This window comes from Salmo trutta, chromosome 36, assembly GCF_901001165.1.
Source record: "Salmo trutta chromosome 36, fSalTru1.1, whole genome shotgun sequence".
NCBI lineage: Eukaryota > Metazoa > Chordata > Actinopteri > Salmoniformes > Salmonidae > Salmo > Salmo trutta.
Window position 1 is genome coordinate 30,943,140 of NC_042992.1, and position 19,914 is coordinate 30,963,053.

At 42.1% G+C, this 19,914-nt stretch overlaps 1 protein-coding gene across 3 annotated transcripts; it reads left to right on the forward strand.

Moving 5' to 3' along the window:
* The first annotated feature begins 1,679 nt into the window (after positions 1–1,679).
* LOC115175853 (acidic leucine-rich nuclear phosphoprotein 32 family member E) lies at positions 1,680–13,452 on the forward strand. 3 transcript variants are annotated; one of them, XM_029735416.1, is made up of 7 exons: positions 1,680–1,731; positions 7,625–7,774; positions 7,942–8,064; positions 8,770–8,932; positions 9,018–9,142; positions 9,241–9,286; positions 11,605–13,452. In XM_029735416.1, the coding sequence occupies exons 2-7, from the start codon at positions 7,715–7,717 to the stop codon at positions 11,691–11,693; spliced, it is 606 nt and encodes a 201-aa protein (XP_029591276.1). In that variant the 5' UTR covers positions 1,680–1,731; positions 7,625–7,714; the 3' UTR covers positions 11,694–13,452. The 3 variants fall into 3 exon arrangements, with proteins under 3 accessions (XP_029591276.1, XP_029591274.1, XP_029591275.1); XM_029735414.1 differs by lacking the exon at positions 1,680–1,731 and adding an exon at positions 2,100–2,296; XM_029735415.1 differs by lacking the exons at positions 1,680–1,731; positions 11,605–13,452 and adding an exon at positions 2,100–2,296 and having other exon boundaries at positions 9,216–9,254.
* The last annotated feature ends 6,462 nt before the right edge of the window (positions 13,453–19,914 follow it).

Sequence of the window (19,914 nt, forward strand, 5' to 3'; positions counted from 1 at the left end):
ATTAAACTGTAGGTTAGTTTGCCTGTGTATTTTGCCTAGTGGCACATGCTGTTGAGTTCTGGCCATGTGAGAGAAAAATGCGGTGGTGTTTTTTTCTTACAGTAAAATAATACTATTATATTCGGTTCTGTTATGTACAATACTATAGTTATGTGATCTTGCAGACATTGGGCTTGTTTGAGTGGTAAGGAAAAAGCAACCAACTGTAGATGAAAGTTGTGGAGTGAAGTAGCGGGAGATGCATCTGCAACAGGTGAAACTCGGACACTGATGTGGTTTTGCAGCAGCAAGGCTCATAGCAACATGGCAGTGTTGCCATTGTTTATAAAACATTTTTCTTTGTAATGTTGAAATAAACTTGTAAAGGTGTGTACATTGTACTATCAATTGGTGAGAGAGAGAGCCTCATATCACATTCATTTGTACATATATAATGTATACATGAATTTCTGCAAAGTTAGTCATGTCTTTGTCACATTCACTTGGGTCAAACAAAAACACCCTAATGATTGGTTGACAATAGAAGCTCTCACAATGCAGGTAATGCCTGCATTATGTAGTTGGTGAAGAGCAACTACAGAGATCTGCGGTCGACTGCAGTCTGAACTTCATGACCTTTGATCACATGGTTTTTGTAACGTTCGTGCAGTGGTCATGTAGTTGCAAGTCAGATCATTTTTAGCCCTATAATGCAACACACTTTGGAAGGCGGTGACCATCGACTTGAAAAAAAGTGATCTGCTCGAATGCGCCCACTGATTCAGCTTTGATCTAACTGTTTTAAACTTTGAACGCCATTGGCCAGAGTAGACTGTAGAGCCAGAGATGAAAAGGCGAAGCGAGAGGTTACTCTCGCCAGAATCTGTCCAAAATAAGACCAATGCGTTTGTTTCTATGGACTTATTTTGGACCTAAGCTTGTAACTTGCCCTCTTGCCTTTGGGACAAGCAGCATATCACCCTGCATCCCACTGCTGGCTTGCAACTGAAGCTAAGAAGGGTTGGTTCCTGGATGGGAGACCAGATGCTGCTGGAATTGGTGTTGGAGGGCCAGTAGGAGGCACTCTTTCCTCTGGTTTAAAAAAAGATCCCAATGCCCCAGGTCAGTGATTGGGGACATTGCCCTGTGCAGGGTGATGTACTTCAGATGGGATGTTAAACAGGTGTCCTGACTCTGGTCACTAAAGATTGCATGGAACTTATTGTTAGAGTAGGGGTGTTAACCCTGATGCCCTGGCTAAAATTCCCAATCTGTCCCTCATACAATCATGGCCACCTAATCATCCCCAGCTTCCAATTGGCTCATTCCTCTCCCCTGTAACTATTCCGCAGGTTGTTGCTGTAAATGAGAATGTGTTCTCAGTCAATTTATCTGGTAAAATACATTTTTTTTAAACGACTCCCATTGTTAGGGCGGAGATATGAGCATCTCTTCATTATATACAGATCTCTGGTAGAGCAGAGACTGTGGTTTTCGACAGTGCAGGTGACTGACTGATCTACAAACCTTACATCATAAATAACTAGTAGCCTACTGATTCAGTCACAATTTACCAATGATACATTAATGTTTAGATTCTCTCGAACATGGCCTGTGTTTAAAGTAGAACATGAACACATGCGCAGAACGTGATCCGCACATGTGCAGAAGTTTCAGGATCTTTAGTCCGGAGAAAAAAAATGTCCGAGAAAAATCGGATCAGCAGTTTTTTGGTCTTAATTTAAGATTACGGTGAGTCATAAGGTTAGCAGTGTGGTTAAAGTTACGGTTACTTTTAAAATCAGATTTTAATACGATACATTTTTTTAATTAGCGTGGTTTAGCCATAATTACGACTTTGTGGCTGTGTTAACTAGTGACGCCCCCGACGGTTTCAAAGGAAGACCGGGTGGTTTAAAACGATGATATTGACGTTCGCGTTGACCCATCTAAATCTACTGCGCGCGCAATCACAACCAATCACCTCCGTCGTCAGAGGCGGATTATGTTGAACTGCATGATCTGTTTGATTGGCGTTTCAATCATCCGATTAAGATGAAGGAAGAGAGAACTGGCCTATCAAGAGCTCCATAGGGCGGGATTTGATAGAGGGGGCTGGGTGCTAAGTATCATGGAGGATCAGTAGAACTGTGGCCATACAAGAAAACCGAGCTGTGGGTCCAAACTCTGGAGTTGAACATTTTATTGCCATATTTTTATTTTTTTATTTTACGTTAACCTAGTGTTTTATATTTGACTAATAATGGAGATGAAAAAGAGGATCAGTTTAGAATTGAGGAATAGGACACCAGCGGAGGTAAGTTATCTTGCCATTATTTATCTTAAATTTGAGGTGATAACTATGCGAGCCGATAACCCAGAGAAGAGCAGGATTTCTTAGGAGCCTCCGCTCTGCACATTGACAACAGAGGATGCGAGTCCGATTAGGTTGAAGTTTTTTGTTGTTTTGGATTCTGATTATTCGTCCGATCACAACATATGTTGGTTGCTGTACAAAAACGAGCTGGAAGTATCCACAAAGCAATTTAAATCGCTTTGTGATTCTAATAGCATTTTATAGATCTGCAACACTGTCTTTGCCATCATCCTCCTTGTCTTGCGGCCGGACAGAGATCCATTGGATGTTCAAGGTGGCGGAGCGGACATAATTATGAAGAACACATTCCGCTCCAATTTATGCTATTGTTGTGAGAATAATTAAAATTGTGAAAAGCCAATAACATCTTAATAGGGCTTAGCTGACGTCGTGTTGACTACTGTAATATAGCAAGCTAATCCAAATAGAGAATTCACAACTGATATGGAAATGTAAAATAACTTTTGATAGCCTTCAGGAAGCGATTAATTGGTTTGTCTTGGAAGTTGCCTGATGTTATTCCATATGAATGCCGATGCAAATAACTTTCAGTCGAATTTAAAAACTCAAGCTTTCCTTGCGTAACGAGGCTTTTGACAGATCTTACCAGGTTAACCAAATGTCAAAACAAGCTGGTTGGTTTCTCTGAGCGGACATTTTACTAATCGAATGGTTTTAGCTAAGACCCACTTATTTTACCGTAGCATTTTTAAAAGTCCACGGGATTTAAACATCAATACTCGAATGAACAGCGCCTGCAAGAATTTAGAAGCAATATAAAACCAGCATGCACGCAAGCTGACGGTTGTCGGAGCGAGACGCGGAGTCACTGTCTACGGCGCGTCAGTGTAGCGGATTTTTTTCTACAGTACAGGCTGTTGAGCCCTGTTTCTGACGGGCGGGGAGTGGAAGTCATTTTGTTACATCTATACACGAGCACATTTTGACGGCGATTACCAGTTTAACTCGATTTAGATAAGTAAATGGATAAATTGTGCCTATTAAACGGCTAACGTTACATGTAGGCCTAAATCAACATTTAGAAAGTCTACTTCCAAGCGAATTTCATATAGCCTATACGATTCACTCAGCCGGCCATTTAAATAGCCTACTTGTACTCCCATCGGAAAGCAAGTTGTCTATTTTGCCTCCATGATGTAGTGATTATGTAACGACAGGCTTTTCCTCGGGATGATTAACGACGACGTCTTTGTAAAACGTATATGTACACATTCAAGTGTAGCAGCGTTTGCAGTCCTGTTCTGCGTTTTATGAATTTAAGTAATATGGCAGATGGCGTGCGGGGCTCAGACCTCCCCCCAATTTAGTAGATTAGGCTACAGTAAATCCCCCAACCCTCAGAGACGGCGCTTGTTTGAGGATTGACAAATCAGGTCCCCAGTCATTCATGCCACTGACTCTAGCCTTCGACAAACCTATTTCTCTTACCATTTCTGTAGTTACATAACTGCTGTACATTCAGCAGTGAAGTCCATTAATAGATGTAGGCTACATCTCCACTGTTTCTCACTCAACGACAATAGAGATGTGCACAGAACTGGTCCTTTACAATCGAGAGGCATTAGGTGAAGATTAAACCAGACTAAGGCTGTGACAATACCTGCCTCCTTTACCATCTCTTGTTTTGAGGTGCGTATTATTTACCATTTTAAAAGGTACGATCATACAGTGCATTCGGAAAGTATTCAGACCCCTTGACTTTTTCCACATTTTGTGACTTTAACAGCCTTATTCTAAAATTGATTAAATCGTTTTCCCCCCTCATTAATCTATACACAATACCCCATACTGACAAAGCAAAAACATGTTTTAGATTTTTTAGCAAATGTAACAAAAACGGAAATATGACATTTACATAAGTATTCAGACCCTTTACTCTGTACTTTGTTGAAGCACCTTTGGAAGCGATTAGACTCAAGTCTTCTTGTAGATGACGCTACAAGATTGGCGCACCCGTATTTGGGGAGTTTCTCCCATTCTTCTCTGCAGATCCTCTCAAGCTGTGTCAGGTTGGTTGGGGAGCGTCACTGCACAGCTATTTTCAGGTCTCTCCAGAGATGTTCGTTAGGGATCAAGTCCAGGCTCTGGCTGGGCAACTCAAGGACATTCAGAAACTTGACCTGAAGCCAATCCTGCGTTGTCTTGGCTGTGTGCTTAGGGTTGTTGTCCTGTTGGAAGGTGGACCTTTGCCACAGTCTGATGTTCTGAGCGCTCTGGAGCAGGTTTTCATCAAGGATCTCTGTACTTTGCTCTGTTCATCTTTACCTTTATCCTGACTAATCTCCTAGTCCCTGCCACTAAAAAATATCCCCATAGCATGATGATGCCACCACCACCATAAGGATGTTTACAGGTCTCCTCCAGACGTGACAATTGGCATTCAGGCCAAAGAGTTCAATCTTTGTTTCATCAGACCAGAGAATCTTGATTTCTCATGGTCTGAGAGTCCTTTGGGTGCCTGTTGGCAAACTCCAAGCAGGCTGCCGTGCCTTTTACTGAGGAGTGGCTTCCGTCTGGCCACTCTACCATAATGGCCTAATTGGTGGAGTGCTGCAGAGATGGTTGTCCGACTTGAAGGTTCTCCCACCTCCACAGAGGAACTCTGGAGCTCTGTCAGAGTGACCATCGGGTTCTGGGTCATCTTCCTGACCAAGGCCCTTCTCCTCCGATTGCTCAGTTTGGCCGGGCGGCCAGCTCTAGGAAGAGTCTTGGTGGTTCCAAACTTCTTCCATTTAAGAATGATGGAGGCCACTGTGTTCTTGGAGACCTTCAATGCTGCAGACATTTTTGGTACCCTTCCCCAGATCGGTGCCTCGACACAATCCTGTCTCAGCTCTGCGGACAATTCCTTTGACCTCATGGCTTGTTTTTTGCTCTGACATGCACTGTCAAATGTAGGACCTTATATAGACAGGTGTGTGCCTTTCCAAATCATGTCCAATCAATTGAATTTACCACAGGTGGACTCAAATCAAGTTGTAGAAACATCTCAAGGATGATCAATGGAAACAGGATTCACCAGAGCTCAATTTCGAGTCTCATAGCAAAGGGTCTGAATACTTATGTAAATAAGGTATGTTTTTTTTATATACATTTGCAAACATTTATAAAAAACCTGGTTTTCCTTTTGTCATTATGGGGTATTGTGTATAGATTGAGGAATTTTTTATTTATTTAATCCATTTTAGAATAAAGCAAACGTAACAAATTGTGGAAAAAGTCAAGGGGTCTGAATACTTTCCGAATGCACTGTAATCCCTGGATTGCTGTTGCTACACTACATCACCAAAAGTATGTGGACACCCTTTCCAATTAGTGGATTCATCTTTTTTAGCCACACCCGTTGCTGATGGGTGTATAAAATCGAGCACACAGCCATGCAATTTCCATAGACAAACATTGGCAGTAGAATGGCCCGTACTGAAGAGCCCAGTGACTTTCAATGTGGCACGGTCATAGGATGCTACCTTTCCAACAAGTCAGTTGGTCAAATTTCTGCCCTGCTAGAGCTTCCCCGGTCAACTGTAAGTGCTGTTATTGTGAAGTGTAAACATCTAGGAGCAACAACGGCTCAGCCGCGAAGTGGTATGCCACACAAGCTCACAGAACGGGACCGCTGAGTGCTGAAGCACGTAAAATGCGTCTGTCCTCGGTTGCAACACTCACTACCGAGTTCCAAACTGCCTCTGGAAGCAACGTCAGCACAACTGTTCGTCGGGAGCTTCATGAAATGGGATTCCACGGCCGAGCAGCCACACACAAGCCTAAGATCACCATGCACAATGCCAAAGATCAGCTGGAGTGGTGTAAAGCTCACTGCGATTGGACTCTGGAGCATTGGAAGCGCCTTCTCTGGAGTGATGAATTACTCTTAACTATCTGGCAGTCCGACGGACAAATCTGGGTTTGACGGATGCCAGGAGAACGTTGCCTGCCTGAATGCATAGTGCCAACTGTAAAGTTTGGTGGAGGAGGAATAATAGTCGTGGGCTGTTTTTCATGATTCAGGCTAGGCCCCTTAGTTCCAGTGAAGGGAAATCTTAATGCTACAGCATACGATGACATTTTAGACAATTCTGTGCTTCCAACTTTGTGGCAGTTTGGGAAAGGCCCTTTCCTGTTTCAGCAGGACAATACCCCCGTGCACAAAGCGAGGTCCATACAGAAATGGTTTGTTGAGATCTATGTGGAAGAACTTGACTGGCCTGCACAGAGCCCTGGCCTCAAACCCATTGAACACCTCTGGGATGAATTGGAATGCCGACTGCGAGCCAGGCCAAATTGCCCAAAGTCAGTGCCCGACCTCACTAATGCTCTTGTTGCTGAAGTCCATGCAGCATTGTTCCAACATCTAGTGGAAAACCTTCCCAGAAGAGTGGAGACTGTTATATTAATGCCCATGATTTTGGAATGAATGTTCAACGAGCAGGTGTCCACATACTTTTGGTCATGTAGTGTATGTATTGGCCATTGAGAGGCTTTGAAGCCACCAGTCAGCCATATTGGCACTCCCCATTTCCTCCATAGGAATGAATGTAATTCTACAGTATTTCAATTAAATGTTTAAAGGACAAAGTTACATGTATTTAAGTATTTGTCGTTATAGTGGGGACAGTAATATTAGTACAGAAAAAAAATACATTAAGAAATGTTTTTAATGTTTTATTTAGCGCACATAATATAATTTAAGTATGCATGAACATGTCTGTAATAGAATAAATGTCAAAGAACGTAGACATTATTAAATGTTTCTATAGCTTCCAAAAAAAAGATACAATAGAGGAGTGCTAAGATGGCTGTGCGGTGGCTTCAATACAGTGCCCCCTGTCAATCATCCAGGGTTTATACACATCATTGGTTAGCACATTCATATTGTTACCTCTTTTGAAGCCTTGTAGCTAGTCAGCTACTCCAGCCGTGGCATTTTTCCAGACAGGGCTTCAGTCTTGTGTCCACACAAGGCATTCAAGCAGAACATTTTTGAAAAGGCATGTGTTCTCACAGGAAACAGCTGACTTTAGGTCAAGGGTCAGCTTTTCCAATCATCATGCAATAATATTACAAAATGGTGAATTAAACCAAACAAATAAAACGTTTGCCTTTGTCATTAAAAATGCAACAAACTAGCTAAGCATTTAATTTGGTTTAATGATTTTGTTTATTTAACATTTTGCGGGATGAAATCTCTTGAGATGCACCATCTCATTTTCAAGAGTGTCCAATGTATGGTGATGACTATTCCTACAGGTGGCAGAGCTGGTGGTGGATAACTGCCGCACCAGTGATGGTGAAGTAGAGGGCCTGACAGATGACTTCAAGGAGCTGGAATTCCTCAGCATGGTCAACGTTGGACTCACCTCCCTGGCAAAGCTACCCTCACTGCCCAAACTGCGCAAGGTGAGTAGGGAAGCTGGGTCTTTTTGAGCAATCAATTATCTCACTGAAAATAATTTAGTTAGCAGAATTATAAGCCACTCTGGCTTTACTCCCAATATTTGATATGCAGGATAACATTTTTTTTCCTAAATGATTAATCAAGAAATTATTATATTCTTTCCTCACAGTTGGAGCTGAGTGACAACAACATCTCAGGTCATTTGGAGACACTTTCAGAGAAATCCCCCAACCTGACGTATCTAAACCTGAGTGGCAACAAGATAAAGGAGCTGAGCAACGTTGAGGCCCTGGTGAGTAGAGTCGTTAATGCTACAGTTGTAGCATTATGCGGTTCCAGGCATAAACTGTTTTTTGGGACTCAGTCAAGGTCTTAAATCAAATTGTCACATGCTTCGTAAACAACCTGCGTAGACTAACAGTGAAATGATTTCTCAACAATGCAGAAGGAAAAAAGAAAACACTAGGAATAAATACACAATGAATAACGATAACTTACTGTTGAGACTTAGTATAGTAGAATACACAAGGTGCAAGTAAAACATTTTGTTGTGCATCAGCAATTTCTCGCTTATGTCAGTCACTGACAGTCACTTAATTAGCCATGTCAGCTAACAATTTTTAGATCTGTAAGTTAGTCTAGCCAGCTATCTAAACCTGCAGTAATCGTGGCCCTGACCTCCAGGGGCCTCCACTGATTTGTTAGTCACTCTCACTCAGCTATCATGAACATGGCATAAGTCATGGCAAAATGTGTAGAATTGCAGGAAACTAGCTTTAAAACTGCAACCAAATCTCGTTTAGGGCCCCCAAAAGGCTAGAGTCGGCCCTGAGGCTGCTGGTTTTATAGTATCTGGGAAAACTACTGTTAGCTTCGGGTATTATATTATAGTACAAACTAATCATCCCATTCACAAGGAGACTAGTACTTGGAGAGAATTCATTAAGGATTGTCTGATAGGATGTTGTGCTCTCACCTCTTCTCTGTAAAACCACAGCAAAATCTGAAGAACCTGAAGAGCCTGGACCTGTTTAACTGTGAAATCACCACACTGGAGGAGTACCGTGAGAGCATCTTTGAGCTGCTGCCTCAGGTCACCTACCTGGACGGCTTCGACCAGGAGGACAACGAGGCCCCTGACTCAGAGGCAGACGCTGATGGTGAGTATGGCAACCACAACCCAACAACGTGGTGTCAGTGATATTTAAGCGGAACTTTGTTGAACGAAATGCTTCTTCATCATAGATGATGAGGGGGAGGACGGAGCCGGACCGACAGGGGACTATGATGACGAAGATGACGAGGAGGAGGAGGAGGTCTCGGAAGGAAGAGAGGTTGGGCTCTCTTACCTAATGAAGGAAAAGATCCAGGTGAGACAACTGGAATATTTGTCATGTTTTTTCCAGAACATCTTAAGTCTTATTTCCCAATGCTTAATTAAAGAATGTTAACTCCTCCCACCCCTAAGGATGAAGAGGATGATGATGACTACGCAGAGGAGGAGGATGGAAAAGGTGAGGACAATAATTATTATTGACCTGTCACTAGTAATCACCCAAGTACATGGACTCTAGCCTGGAAAGGGTCAGATGTGTTTGTCTGACACAGATCTATTGTTGTCGTCAACATACACCAGGTATACCAAATATTTGGAACACCTTCCTAATGTTCAGTTGCACGGGCACTCCCCCATTTTGCGCTCAGAACAGCCTCAATTCGTTGGGACATGGACTCTACAAGGTGTCAAAAGCGTTCCACAGGGATGCTGGCCCATGTTGACTTCAATGCTTCCTACAGTTGTCAAGTTGGCTGGATGTCCTTTGGGTGGTGGACCATTCTTGATATTGACAGGAAACTGTTGAGCGTTAAAAACCCAGCAGCGTTGCGGTACTTGACACACTGAAACAGGTGCACCTGGCACCTACTACAATACCCTGTTCAAAGGCACTTAAATCCTTTGTCTTGCCCATGCACCCTCTGAATGGCAAACATACACAATCCATGTCTCAATTTTCTCAAGGCTTAAAAATGATTCCTTGCATCTACACTGATTGAAGTGGATTTAGCAAGTGACATCAATAAGGGATCATAGCTTTCACCTGGTCAGTGTTCTTAATGTTTTGTATACTAATGTCTATTAACATTGATCACAGGTTGGCTGTTACTCAATTTGTGACATGGACTCAGAACATAGGGGCATTGGCTCTTTGACACAGGAGGGTTTGACTTCTATTGATCCGTTCCTCAGCACTGTGTGATTTGTATTCATTTGTCACTGATCCGTGTGCGATTCCCCCATTGAGAGCAGTTGCTAGCATTGACCTCTGGAGCCAAGCTAGGTCTACCCTCTACACTTAAAACAAGGTTGGAATAACTCCCTGCACCTTAGGAAGATCATTCCTTTCGACTTTACAGTTATTGCAGGTTGTGGACATGTAATCCAGAGATGGTTCAGGCCATTTAGTTATTACCTTGTGAATGCAGCCAAAGGCCCCATGTGTGCAAGTGAGCTACTCCTTCTGCACTCTGATTTGAAAGCTGTGCCTACTGTGACATTACATCAGTAAGCAGCACACTCACCTGTGTGTGCAAGGAGTATAAATCAGAACTCTCCTATATAAAATTGCCAGCAAGATTAGATCTGAGGTATTGGGGAGCCTTTGAAAGTGTACTTTGATGCAAGAGAACTACATTAACGTGAAACCAAAATGGATTCCTTACACCATGCCCAAACCACTCGCCATCGTGCGCAAATTGACTTTGTCCCCCCACACCAAACGTGATACACAGGTTGAAATATCAAAACAAACTCTAAACCAATTATATTAATTTGGGGACAGGTCGAAAAGCATTAGACATTTATGGCAATTTAGTTAGATAGCTTGCTGTTGCTAGCTAATTTGTCCTGGGATATAAACATTGTTGTTATTTTACCTGAAATGTACAAGGTCCTTTACTCCGACAATTCATCCACAGATAAAAGGTAAACCGAATCGTTTCTAGTCATCTCGCCTCCTTCCAGGCTTCTTTTTCTTTGGACTTTATATGGTGATTGGCAACTAACTTTCATAATAAGGTGCAGTACCGCAACCGACCTCAGTTCGTCTTTCAATCACCCACATGGGTATATGTTTTAAAAACCAATGAGAAGATGGCACTTGGGTATATGTTTTAAAAACCAATGAGAAGATGGCACTTGGGTATATGCTTCTAAAAACCAATGAGAAGATGGCACTTGGGTATATGCTTCTAAAAACCAATGAGGAGATGGGAGAGGCAGGACTTGCAGCGCGTTCTGCATCACAAAAAGAATCAAGTTCTATTTTAGCGCCTGGCAACGCAGACGCTCGCGAACAGTATTATAGAAGCATATACCCAATACTGTTAGTGTGGGTGCAAAGATTGAATGACATGTATGCATACATTTTATTTTGCAACGCTCGCGCACGCAACGCGACCATTAAGGTCAGCATGTTATCCTCTCTTGCAGTGTTTCGCTAGTGGTAATTCAGTCTACAGGGTGGACTTTGTTACGTGACTGAACAGATGTATACTGGTGGTACTGTGTTTGTTTTCCCTCAGGTGTTTTTGAGATGGGTATGTGGGTGCGGAACATACAGTGGGTTGTGTATCAACTCCCACACAGCCTGTGGATATGATTTCATCGAATTCTGAATTAAGGGAAATGCCAATTGGATTTGCTTGCCATTGTTCATTTTTACTTGGTCCTGATTAGAAATGATTGTCACCACTTAAAAAAAAATATATATATATATATATATATATATCTCAGACAAATTCTGACATTTTGATTGGCTTTTGTCCTGTGCAGAGAAGGCAGGAGTCAAAGGGGAGAAGAGGAAGAGGGATGCTGAGGATGAAGGGGAGGATGATGAAGATGACGACGACGATGACGACTAGGCTTGTCTTTCCCCAGCGAACCTCTGGATCCAGATCCAAGCTGTAGAACAATAACCACAAAAAAGTGTGATCTTGCAGATTGTTTCTCTTTGTATACCATAGATATCACTGTAGAGGCTGTTTCTTTCGTTTTTATATATATGAGATACAGTATGAAAATGAGATTTTATCGACAATTAATTTGTTAATCATTCCATGTTAAATGACCACCTCAAATCTCTTCAATGTGTAAGGGCTCGAAAATAAATGGATGGGGGGGGCTGGATTTATCTCGAATTGCTTGCCAATGATATGATCAGTTGCAACTAGAGGTGTGTTATGGGCTAATTTAAGAAGGGCTGTCGCAACAATGACCAGCACAACAGAAGTGGCCCACACTGTCCCTCGTTGACGTCAGTGTTCAACAAACATCCAATGGCGTTCCAAGACCCATGACAGGCCACGCAGCCCAGAGTCCAGTCCAGCCCATGGAGATAGATAGAGGACTCATCTTTGTATCTGTGCCATTATAGTGTCTGTGACAGCATGAGCAGCACCATTAAGGCAATCTCCATTTTGAAGTAGTCAATTTTCTTCTTTACGATTGGCTGATTCTGCCTGATGACCCAGTTGGACATTACTCCAACAGGGTCACCAGGAGGGATCAGTCAATGAAGTTGGAAGTTCCACGCAGTTGACTAAATTAAAATGTTGGAAGCCCTCAATGGCGCTGCCCATGCTAATACGGCCTTTTGGCCACTAGAGGCCTCTTATCGTTCTCTATGGTCCAGCCAAGTCTCATCTACCTCTCTGGGCCACGGTGAGGAAAGAATGCCCCCTACAGGACAGCACTCTACACAGCACCACGCTCACTACTCAGGCAGCCAGGGATACCAGGCTAGAAAAGAGGCAACAGGAAGTTCAGGAACCTCTACCGTCATCGTTGTCTGCCACAAGCGGTCTCCTCTTTCCCCTCAATGCATTTTGTACCAGATAGTTTCCACCCATCAATGAAAGTCCTGTCTCGTGTAAAATAGCATAGCAAAGACTGTTTAATCCCTCACACAGTATATGACTTGTTTTAGAAATGTAAAAAATAGTGGGAGATGGGGAGGTCCAAAACAGTAGTCTAACAGACTCCTGGGGAGTCGCACTGCCAACTGATGTGCAAACTGACCCCAAAACATTTGTGAGGGCCATAGAGCTGTGGCTTTCTAGGACCAGGGCTGGTAATCTCTAGTCTAAATCAAACCTGGCGGTTTGGCCTTAACATCCATCCATAACAGATGGGTCAACAAGGCCAAATCTGTTTACAGCTTGAAATACTGTAGCCTGACTGTTAATGCTGTTGTCGCGGTAAAGGTGACAGAGTGGCACGGCCGTAATGTTTTCATTGTAAAGTTAAGGTCAAACTGCTTCGGATTTAGGATTTAATCGCATCCCTAAGTACATTTTTACCTTTGTTTTGCTGTTGATGCAAGTTAGTTTATAGTTGTACTGGTATTTTACATAGCAGGAACTTTAATCTATTATTTGTAAGGCAATATGTAAATAGTTTCAGTTCCAACTGTTTGGTGTTTCATGTTTTTTTTTTTTTATAAAAGTTTTTGTCATTTTGTTTTAATATAAAGCACAGGTCAAGGGGCCAAAGTCTGACCCAACACACTCAATATAGATTATTTTCCATCCTTGGCTGTTGTGACAAGTTATCTGTTTGGTGTTTTGTGTGCTGTAAACATCTTAAAAGAGGAGTTTTGATTAAAAAAATATGAACAGAAAATGCTTTGAAATGTATTGATAGTTTTTTGTCTTCAGAAAATGATTACCTAACTACACAAATGTCATTCACTGCTAGACAGTAGAAGGGACATTATACCACATGTAGCAATGATGTACAATTTGCCAACAAGTGACCAAAGGAGTGAGAATTTCAGCATATTACATTGGCTGGACCAAACTCACAAAACTATATATTTTCTAAAGGTATTCAGTGAGATGTGAGGAGTGTGAGTGGCCTTGGGCCACTGTGGGGTATGAGTTACAGTTCCTCACGAACACAGTCTGCTGGCTTTGTTTTCTAATATCACCCACAGCTGCCATCTGCTGGGCATCACAGGCATTAAGAATTCATGAGAGAGGTCTTGGTAGGTGGAGCACAATGGACATGAAGGGGGTGGGGTTTACGGGTTATGTCAGAGATGGAAGGGCAGGGCCACTGTGGAACATGCCATTAACGATTTATTATACTGGTTTTAGGTTGCTTAGTGCTGTGCAGATGGAGTGGGGGATTAGTACTGCTATTATCCCTTCCAAGCCTTATTGTGGCATGGCTAGTGATGGGGATGACGCCATATTGCTTTCACCTTTCCAGTTAATTCAGATCATTTAGGCACACTGCTAAAGACTTGTTAGGGGAATAGCTGTTTTACTGCTAACAGTAAGAAACACCTCAGATGTTCTTCTATCAATAACAGAAGCCACATAACAGAAGCCACAGAAATAATCTGACTCACAGAAAACTTAAAGACTGCTCCTAAAAAGCAACCGATATGAGTCAGAAACATATGTGTAAATAGGATAATTTTGGTCATAAAGTCAGTCTTGTCCAAAACCTAGATTTGCGAGATGATAGGACATTTTTTTACACTATTTATACAGAAGTATGTGGACATCCCTTGAAATTTGTGGATTCGGCTATTTCCTCACATGTTGCTGACAGGTGTAAAAAATCGAGCACACAGTCATGCAATCTCCATAGACAAACATTGGCAGTAGAATGGCCTTACTGAAGAACTCAGTGACTTTCAATGTGGCACCGTCATAGGATGTCACATTTCATCCCTGGTAGAGCTGCCCCGGTCAACTGTAAGTGCTGCTATTGTGAAGTGGAAACAGCTCAGCCTTGAAGTGGTAGGCCACACAAGCTCACAGAACGGGACCGCAGAGTGCTGTAGCCTGTAAAAATCGTCTGTCCTTGGTTGTAACACTCACTACCGAGTTCCAAACTGCCTCTGGAAGCAACGTCAGCACAAGAACTGTTCGTCGGGAGCTTCCTGAAATGGGTTTCCATGGCCGAATAGCTGCTCACAAGCCTAAGATCACCATGCGCAATGCCAAGCGTCGGCTGGAGTGGTGTAAAGCTCGCCGCCATTGGACTCTGAAACATTTGAAACGACCTTCTCTGGAGTGATGAATTACGCTTCACCATCTGGCAGTCCAATGGACAAATCTGGGTTTGGCGGATGTAGGAGAACGCTACCTGCTCCAATGCATAGTGCCAACTGTAAAGTTTGGTGGAGGACGAATAATGTTCTGGGGCTGTTTTTCATGATTCAGGCTAGGCCCCTTAGTTCCAATGTAGGGAATTCTTAACGATACAGCATACACTGACATTGTAGACGATTCTGTGCTTCCAACTTTGTGGCAACAGTTTTGGGAAGGCCCTTTCCTGTTTCAGCAGGACAATACCCCCGTGCACAAAGCGAGGTCCATACAGAAATGGTTTGTCGAGATTGGTGTGGAAGAACTGACTGGCATGCACAGAGCCCTGACCTCAACCCCATCAAACACCTTTGGGTTGAATTAGAACGCCGACTGCGAGCCAGGCCTAATCGCCCAATATCAGTGCCCGACCTCACTAATGCTCTTGTGGCTAAATGGAAGCATGTCCCCGCAGCAATGTTCCAACATCTTGTGGAAAGCCTTCCCAGAAGAGTGGAGGTTGTTATAGCAGCAAAGGGGGGACTATCTCCATATTAATGCCCATGATTTTAGAATGAGATGTTCGATAAGCAGGTGTCCACATACTTTTGGTCATGTAGTGTATGTACACGGAATGAAGGGTACTGTAACAAGTTCTCCTTCGGTTGGGTTATTTCAATGCCCACAGCTGGCAGCACCCAAGTAATCAGCAATTCTGAGTGAAGATGCAAGATACCTGATTGTAATGCAATGGTCAATTTGGCTTGATATTCAATATCCCGATGGGTCTAGTTAGGGACCATCAGTAAATTACCCAATGAACATGGGACAATATTTAAAAATGTCAATAGCTCCAGATTTCGATGACTTAAAAACCTCAAACCAACTATAAATGGTAGAAATTCATCTACAAATATTGAAAGCATAAAAAATGTGCAACATGAAAATATTGTCCCATTTACATTGTGTAATTTATTGACGGCCGTAACTAGCCCCAGAGGCTATCCAATGTCAAACCAATTTTGCCATGATCACCACTAGCCTGCTGAAGCTAATTGGTGAAAGAAGTTGGCTAGCACTAGCTACCCTAGGCGACATCAAGACACAAGACCTGGTTAGACTGTTTCAAGTTATCTAGAAGGGTGAGTGACTGTAATTGTGAACTGTTTTGGCAGAGTGAATATACAAAGGCTTGCCATGTGTAAACACACACACAAGATACATGACTGGCTTCAGTCATGGCCGCTGCATTTCTTAACGACCAAGCTGAATAATAAGGCCAAATCAGGACATTCAGCCCCCCTCTAACATTGATTCTATGTCCTTGGATGGCCACCCAGAATTAGAAAAAATATGTTCCTCACTGATAATAATTGCACATGTCTAGACATCTAAACATGAACTAGTTGATAACATTTGCATGGAATTTGTATTCCTATCAGTCACATTTTCAGTGCCGACTCTCCTTTAGACTTGACACTTTGACTTCATAAACACCAAATCCTTTGAAGTGAGGTTCTGCATAAGTTTCAGTTATGCCTTGCCTCCTTGGATCATCATTCCTAAAATACGTTTCCTCTTCGTGGCATTCCGATAATTTCTGCATTGCAAACATGAGTATGTTGGCAGCCATCGCCATGGTGTCATATAACAGCAATTTATTCCCATTAGCACTTCCTGGGAACAGTCCGCACTGTATCTGTAAACCATCATTCTCCTTGAGACAGCCCAGACCAAAGCTGACTGTTGACACAACTGACGAGTTAAATGATATAGTTGTACAGTTCTTCTATTCATTTCATACATTTCAGGAACGGTAACAGTATATTTAATATAATAAATGCATTTCTCCGAAACGCCATAACAGCAAGTGAAATACAGTATTGCTAAAGCATGTTGAGAACTGTGGAGTGAGTGCCATGTTAAAAACAAACTAAACTGAATCCAGAATGAAACGCATATAGCACTGTCTTTACTGTCCCACTAGATGGCATAGTGGTCAGTACTGTAACTGATGGACTCCACTTCTGATATCAAAGCAGCTGGTGATAAGCCTTGCCTTGATGTTTTGCATAAATTGAACTCAAATAACATCCGTTCTGTTTTGTAGTTTTGTCTGTATAAAGGGTAGTGAACTTGTGACCATAAACAAGTGCAAAGGTGTTTGGGTTTTGCTGCTCAGGCTTGATGAACATTATTGACATGAAAGGTTATGTGGGTCATCCCAGGTTCTCCTTTATCCAGTCCAAATAAATTTGTTTGATGTATTTTGCTCTGTTGTTGCCCGTGATTCTCGTTTTTTTTATCCCCTTGGACTGTCTGAGGGGAGTGGGAAAATGTCTGCCTGCCAATGCCCTAATAGTATCTCACCAGTAGAGATGAACAAAATCATGTAAGGTTTTCTGTATTTCACTTAAAATATTCTTCCTATTTAGCAGCTGCATTTATTAAAAGTATATTAATTGATTCATCAATGACCTTAGATTTTCTTTTGGCACTACACATTAAAGATATTTGAAGTTTCTAGCTACCAATACTCTTTTTAAGCCTATTATATGACATTATCTTCAGCTTAAATCTTTATTTTGGTATGACTGCGTCAGTCAGCACTGGCTCATTGGAACCCGCCCTGGTAAAAGATGATTGCTTTGCTTTCCTGTGTTATCTAAGGCCTGCTTTGACCCAGCTAAAGAAGTGAAAAAATGGGTCCATATTCAGATCAGCCACATCTGGTTGAGTAACAGAGGCTTTAGCACACACACACACACACACACACACACACACACACACACACACCAGTATTGCCAAAAACATTTGCAGACAGTCTGTATTAGATTCATACATGCACACATACTGTAAATTCCCACATGAATTACTACGTAAACCTAAGCACAGTAGGCTGATTGTTATTTCTAAAAACAGAGGAACAACAGCTTGAACCTTTGACCTCTCAGAGGAGACGACCTCTTCAGTGAAGTGGGTCTTAAAGGATCAGGAGTCATCATCCCTCTTTCTGACTACAATCCAGATACACAAAACGCCTGTCCAGAGGAAGAAAAACATCTACTTAGTTGATGCTGTGACACGCATTCCACTTACACACGCCTGAACACTACTGTGCACACATGCACGTCTCACACACACTCAATCACACCAATGCACTCAAATACATATACACAAAAACTACACCATATTCAGCCAGTTTTGCTACATTATGAAGTTAAAGATGGAATGTGCTTATGTAACAGCCTCCTGCATCGTCGGCACACTGGATAAATCTGATATTCTCTGTAATGATATCCAGACAACGTGTGGGCAGCTGCAAGGCACAGCTGCTGCATCAGACAACCAGAGGCCAGTTGAATACACTGCTGTGCTGACAGGTCAGACTCCTTTACTTTATGTCTTCCAACGAACGTAAGCATCCAGTGAAACGACACCCCCTCTGTGTACAGATGTAGGATCTTCATTTGAGACAGTTTGCCACAGCAGGAAAATAATCCTGCAGCAACAAGAAATGTGAAATATTATGTGGACTATGTTTAAATGGACATTTTTGTAGGGCTTGATACCTTTTTCGAAAAAGGATATCAAGTCTTACATTTTAAAGTGGAAATTACAAACTTCAGAAGCCTTTGTACACTACAAGTTAAACATTTCCTGCATTGTAGGGAAGTTCTCCTGCAACAGGGTGATCAAATTAAGATCATACATCTGTGTGCATGGACAATTATACAGAAACATCTGTTCATCCAGAGATTGTTTGCGTTTTGATTGTTATAGTTAAGGTTGGTTTTTAGGCTAATTACTTTCACAAGTTAACTTTTTTGGGTTGGGTTTCTGTATACTTATATAGTCATTGCCTACATTTGTTTGTGTGAAGTTTATTGTTTATGGATGTGTATTGAGGCCTGAGCTCACTGGCATGTTTGTACTTGTCTTAACCCATTGGGGGCACTGTAACCATTCTGTTGCCGCCTGTCTTACCCTGGGGTTTGTTGAATGAAGGAGAGAATGAAGGACCTGAGGTTCAGGTACTGTATAGATGGGAGGTTTTGTTGTTGGTATAGATGGTTTATCATGGTCTGATATTCTTCCAAACTGTAGCAAATGTTGGGGATAGCAGCTGGGATCAAACCAGAGACCTTGTATTTGCCAACTCAATGTCCAGACAATAACTGAACCATATTCTAACAATAAGACATTTTTTAAATTATGTGACATTAAATAAACCTACAACCAAATACATCAACAGTCCCCAGTCCACCCGGTCGTACTGCCAATCCAGTTCTGCCTGCGGCTATGGAACCTGGACCTGTTTCACCGGATGTGCTACTTTGTCCCAGACCTGCTGTTTTGACCTGCTGTAGCTACCAGGCATTTACCAAATTATGACTCACTTCTCTCTCTCACTCTCTTTCTCTCTGAAAAGCAAACTGATATTTACTCCTGAGGTGTTGAACTGCTGCACACTATAAAACCACTGTGGTTATTATTTGACCCTGATGGTCAATCTCTGAACATTTGAACGTAGGAGCCCGGTTCCTCTCTAGGTTTCTTCCTAGGTTCCTGCCTTTCTAGGGAGTTTTTCCTAGCCAATGTGCTTCTGCACTGCTTGCTCTTTGGGGTTTTAGGCTGGGTATCTGTAAAGCCCTGTATAACAACTGCTGATGTAAAAATGCTATAAAATAATTTTGACCAATCAGATCAGCTCTGAAAAAGATCTGATGTGATTGGTCAAAATACCAATTAGTCAAACAAAGATCAGAATTTGTCTGCCTGTCTCAACGCAGCCTAAGTAGCCTACTTCAGAATGCAAGTATATTTAACATTCAATCCAACCCCTTTACAATTAACTATTGTATTTTTTTTCACTTACATAATCCCTATTTCAGTACCAAGAGATACACGCACCATAGACCTACAGTTGAACATTAGAGATGATTTTGTATCGGGATGTGCACAGCATAGCAAGACTAAGACCAAACTGTTTTCCTGTTTAACAGTGGATAAAACTTAAATTACTAATCCTGAAGACTAC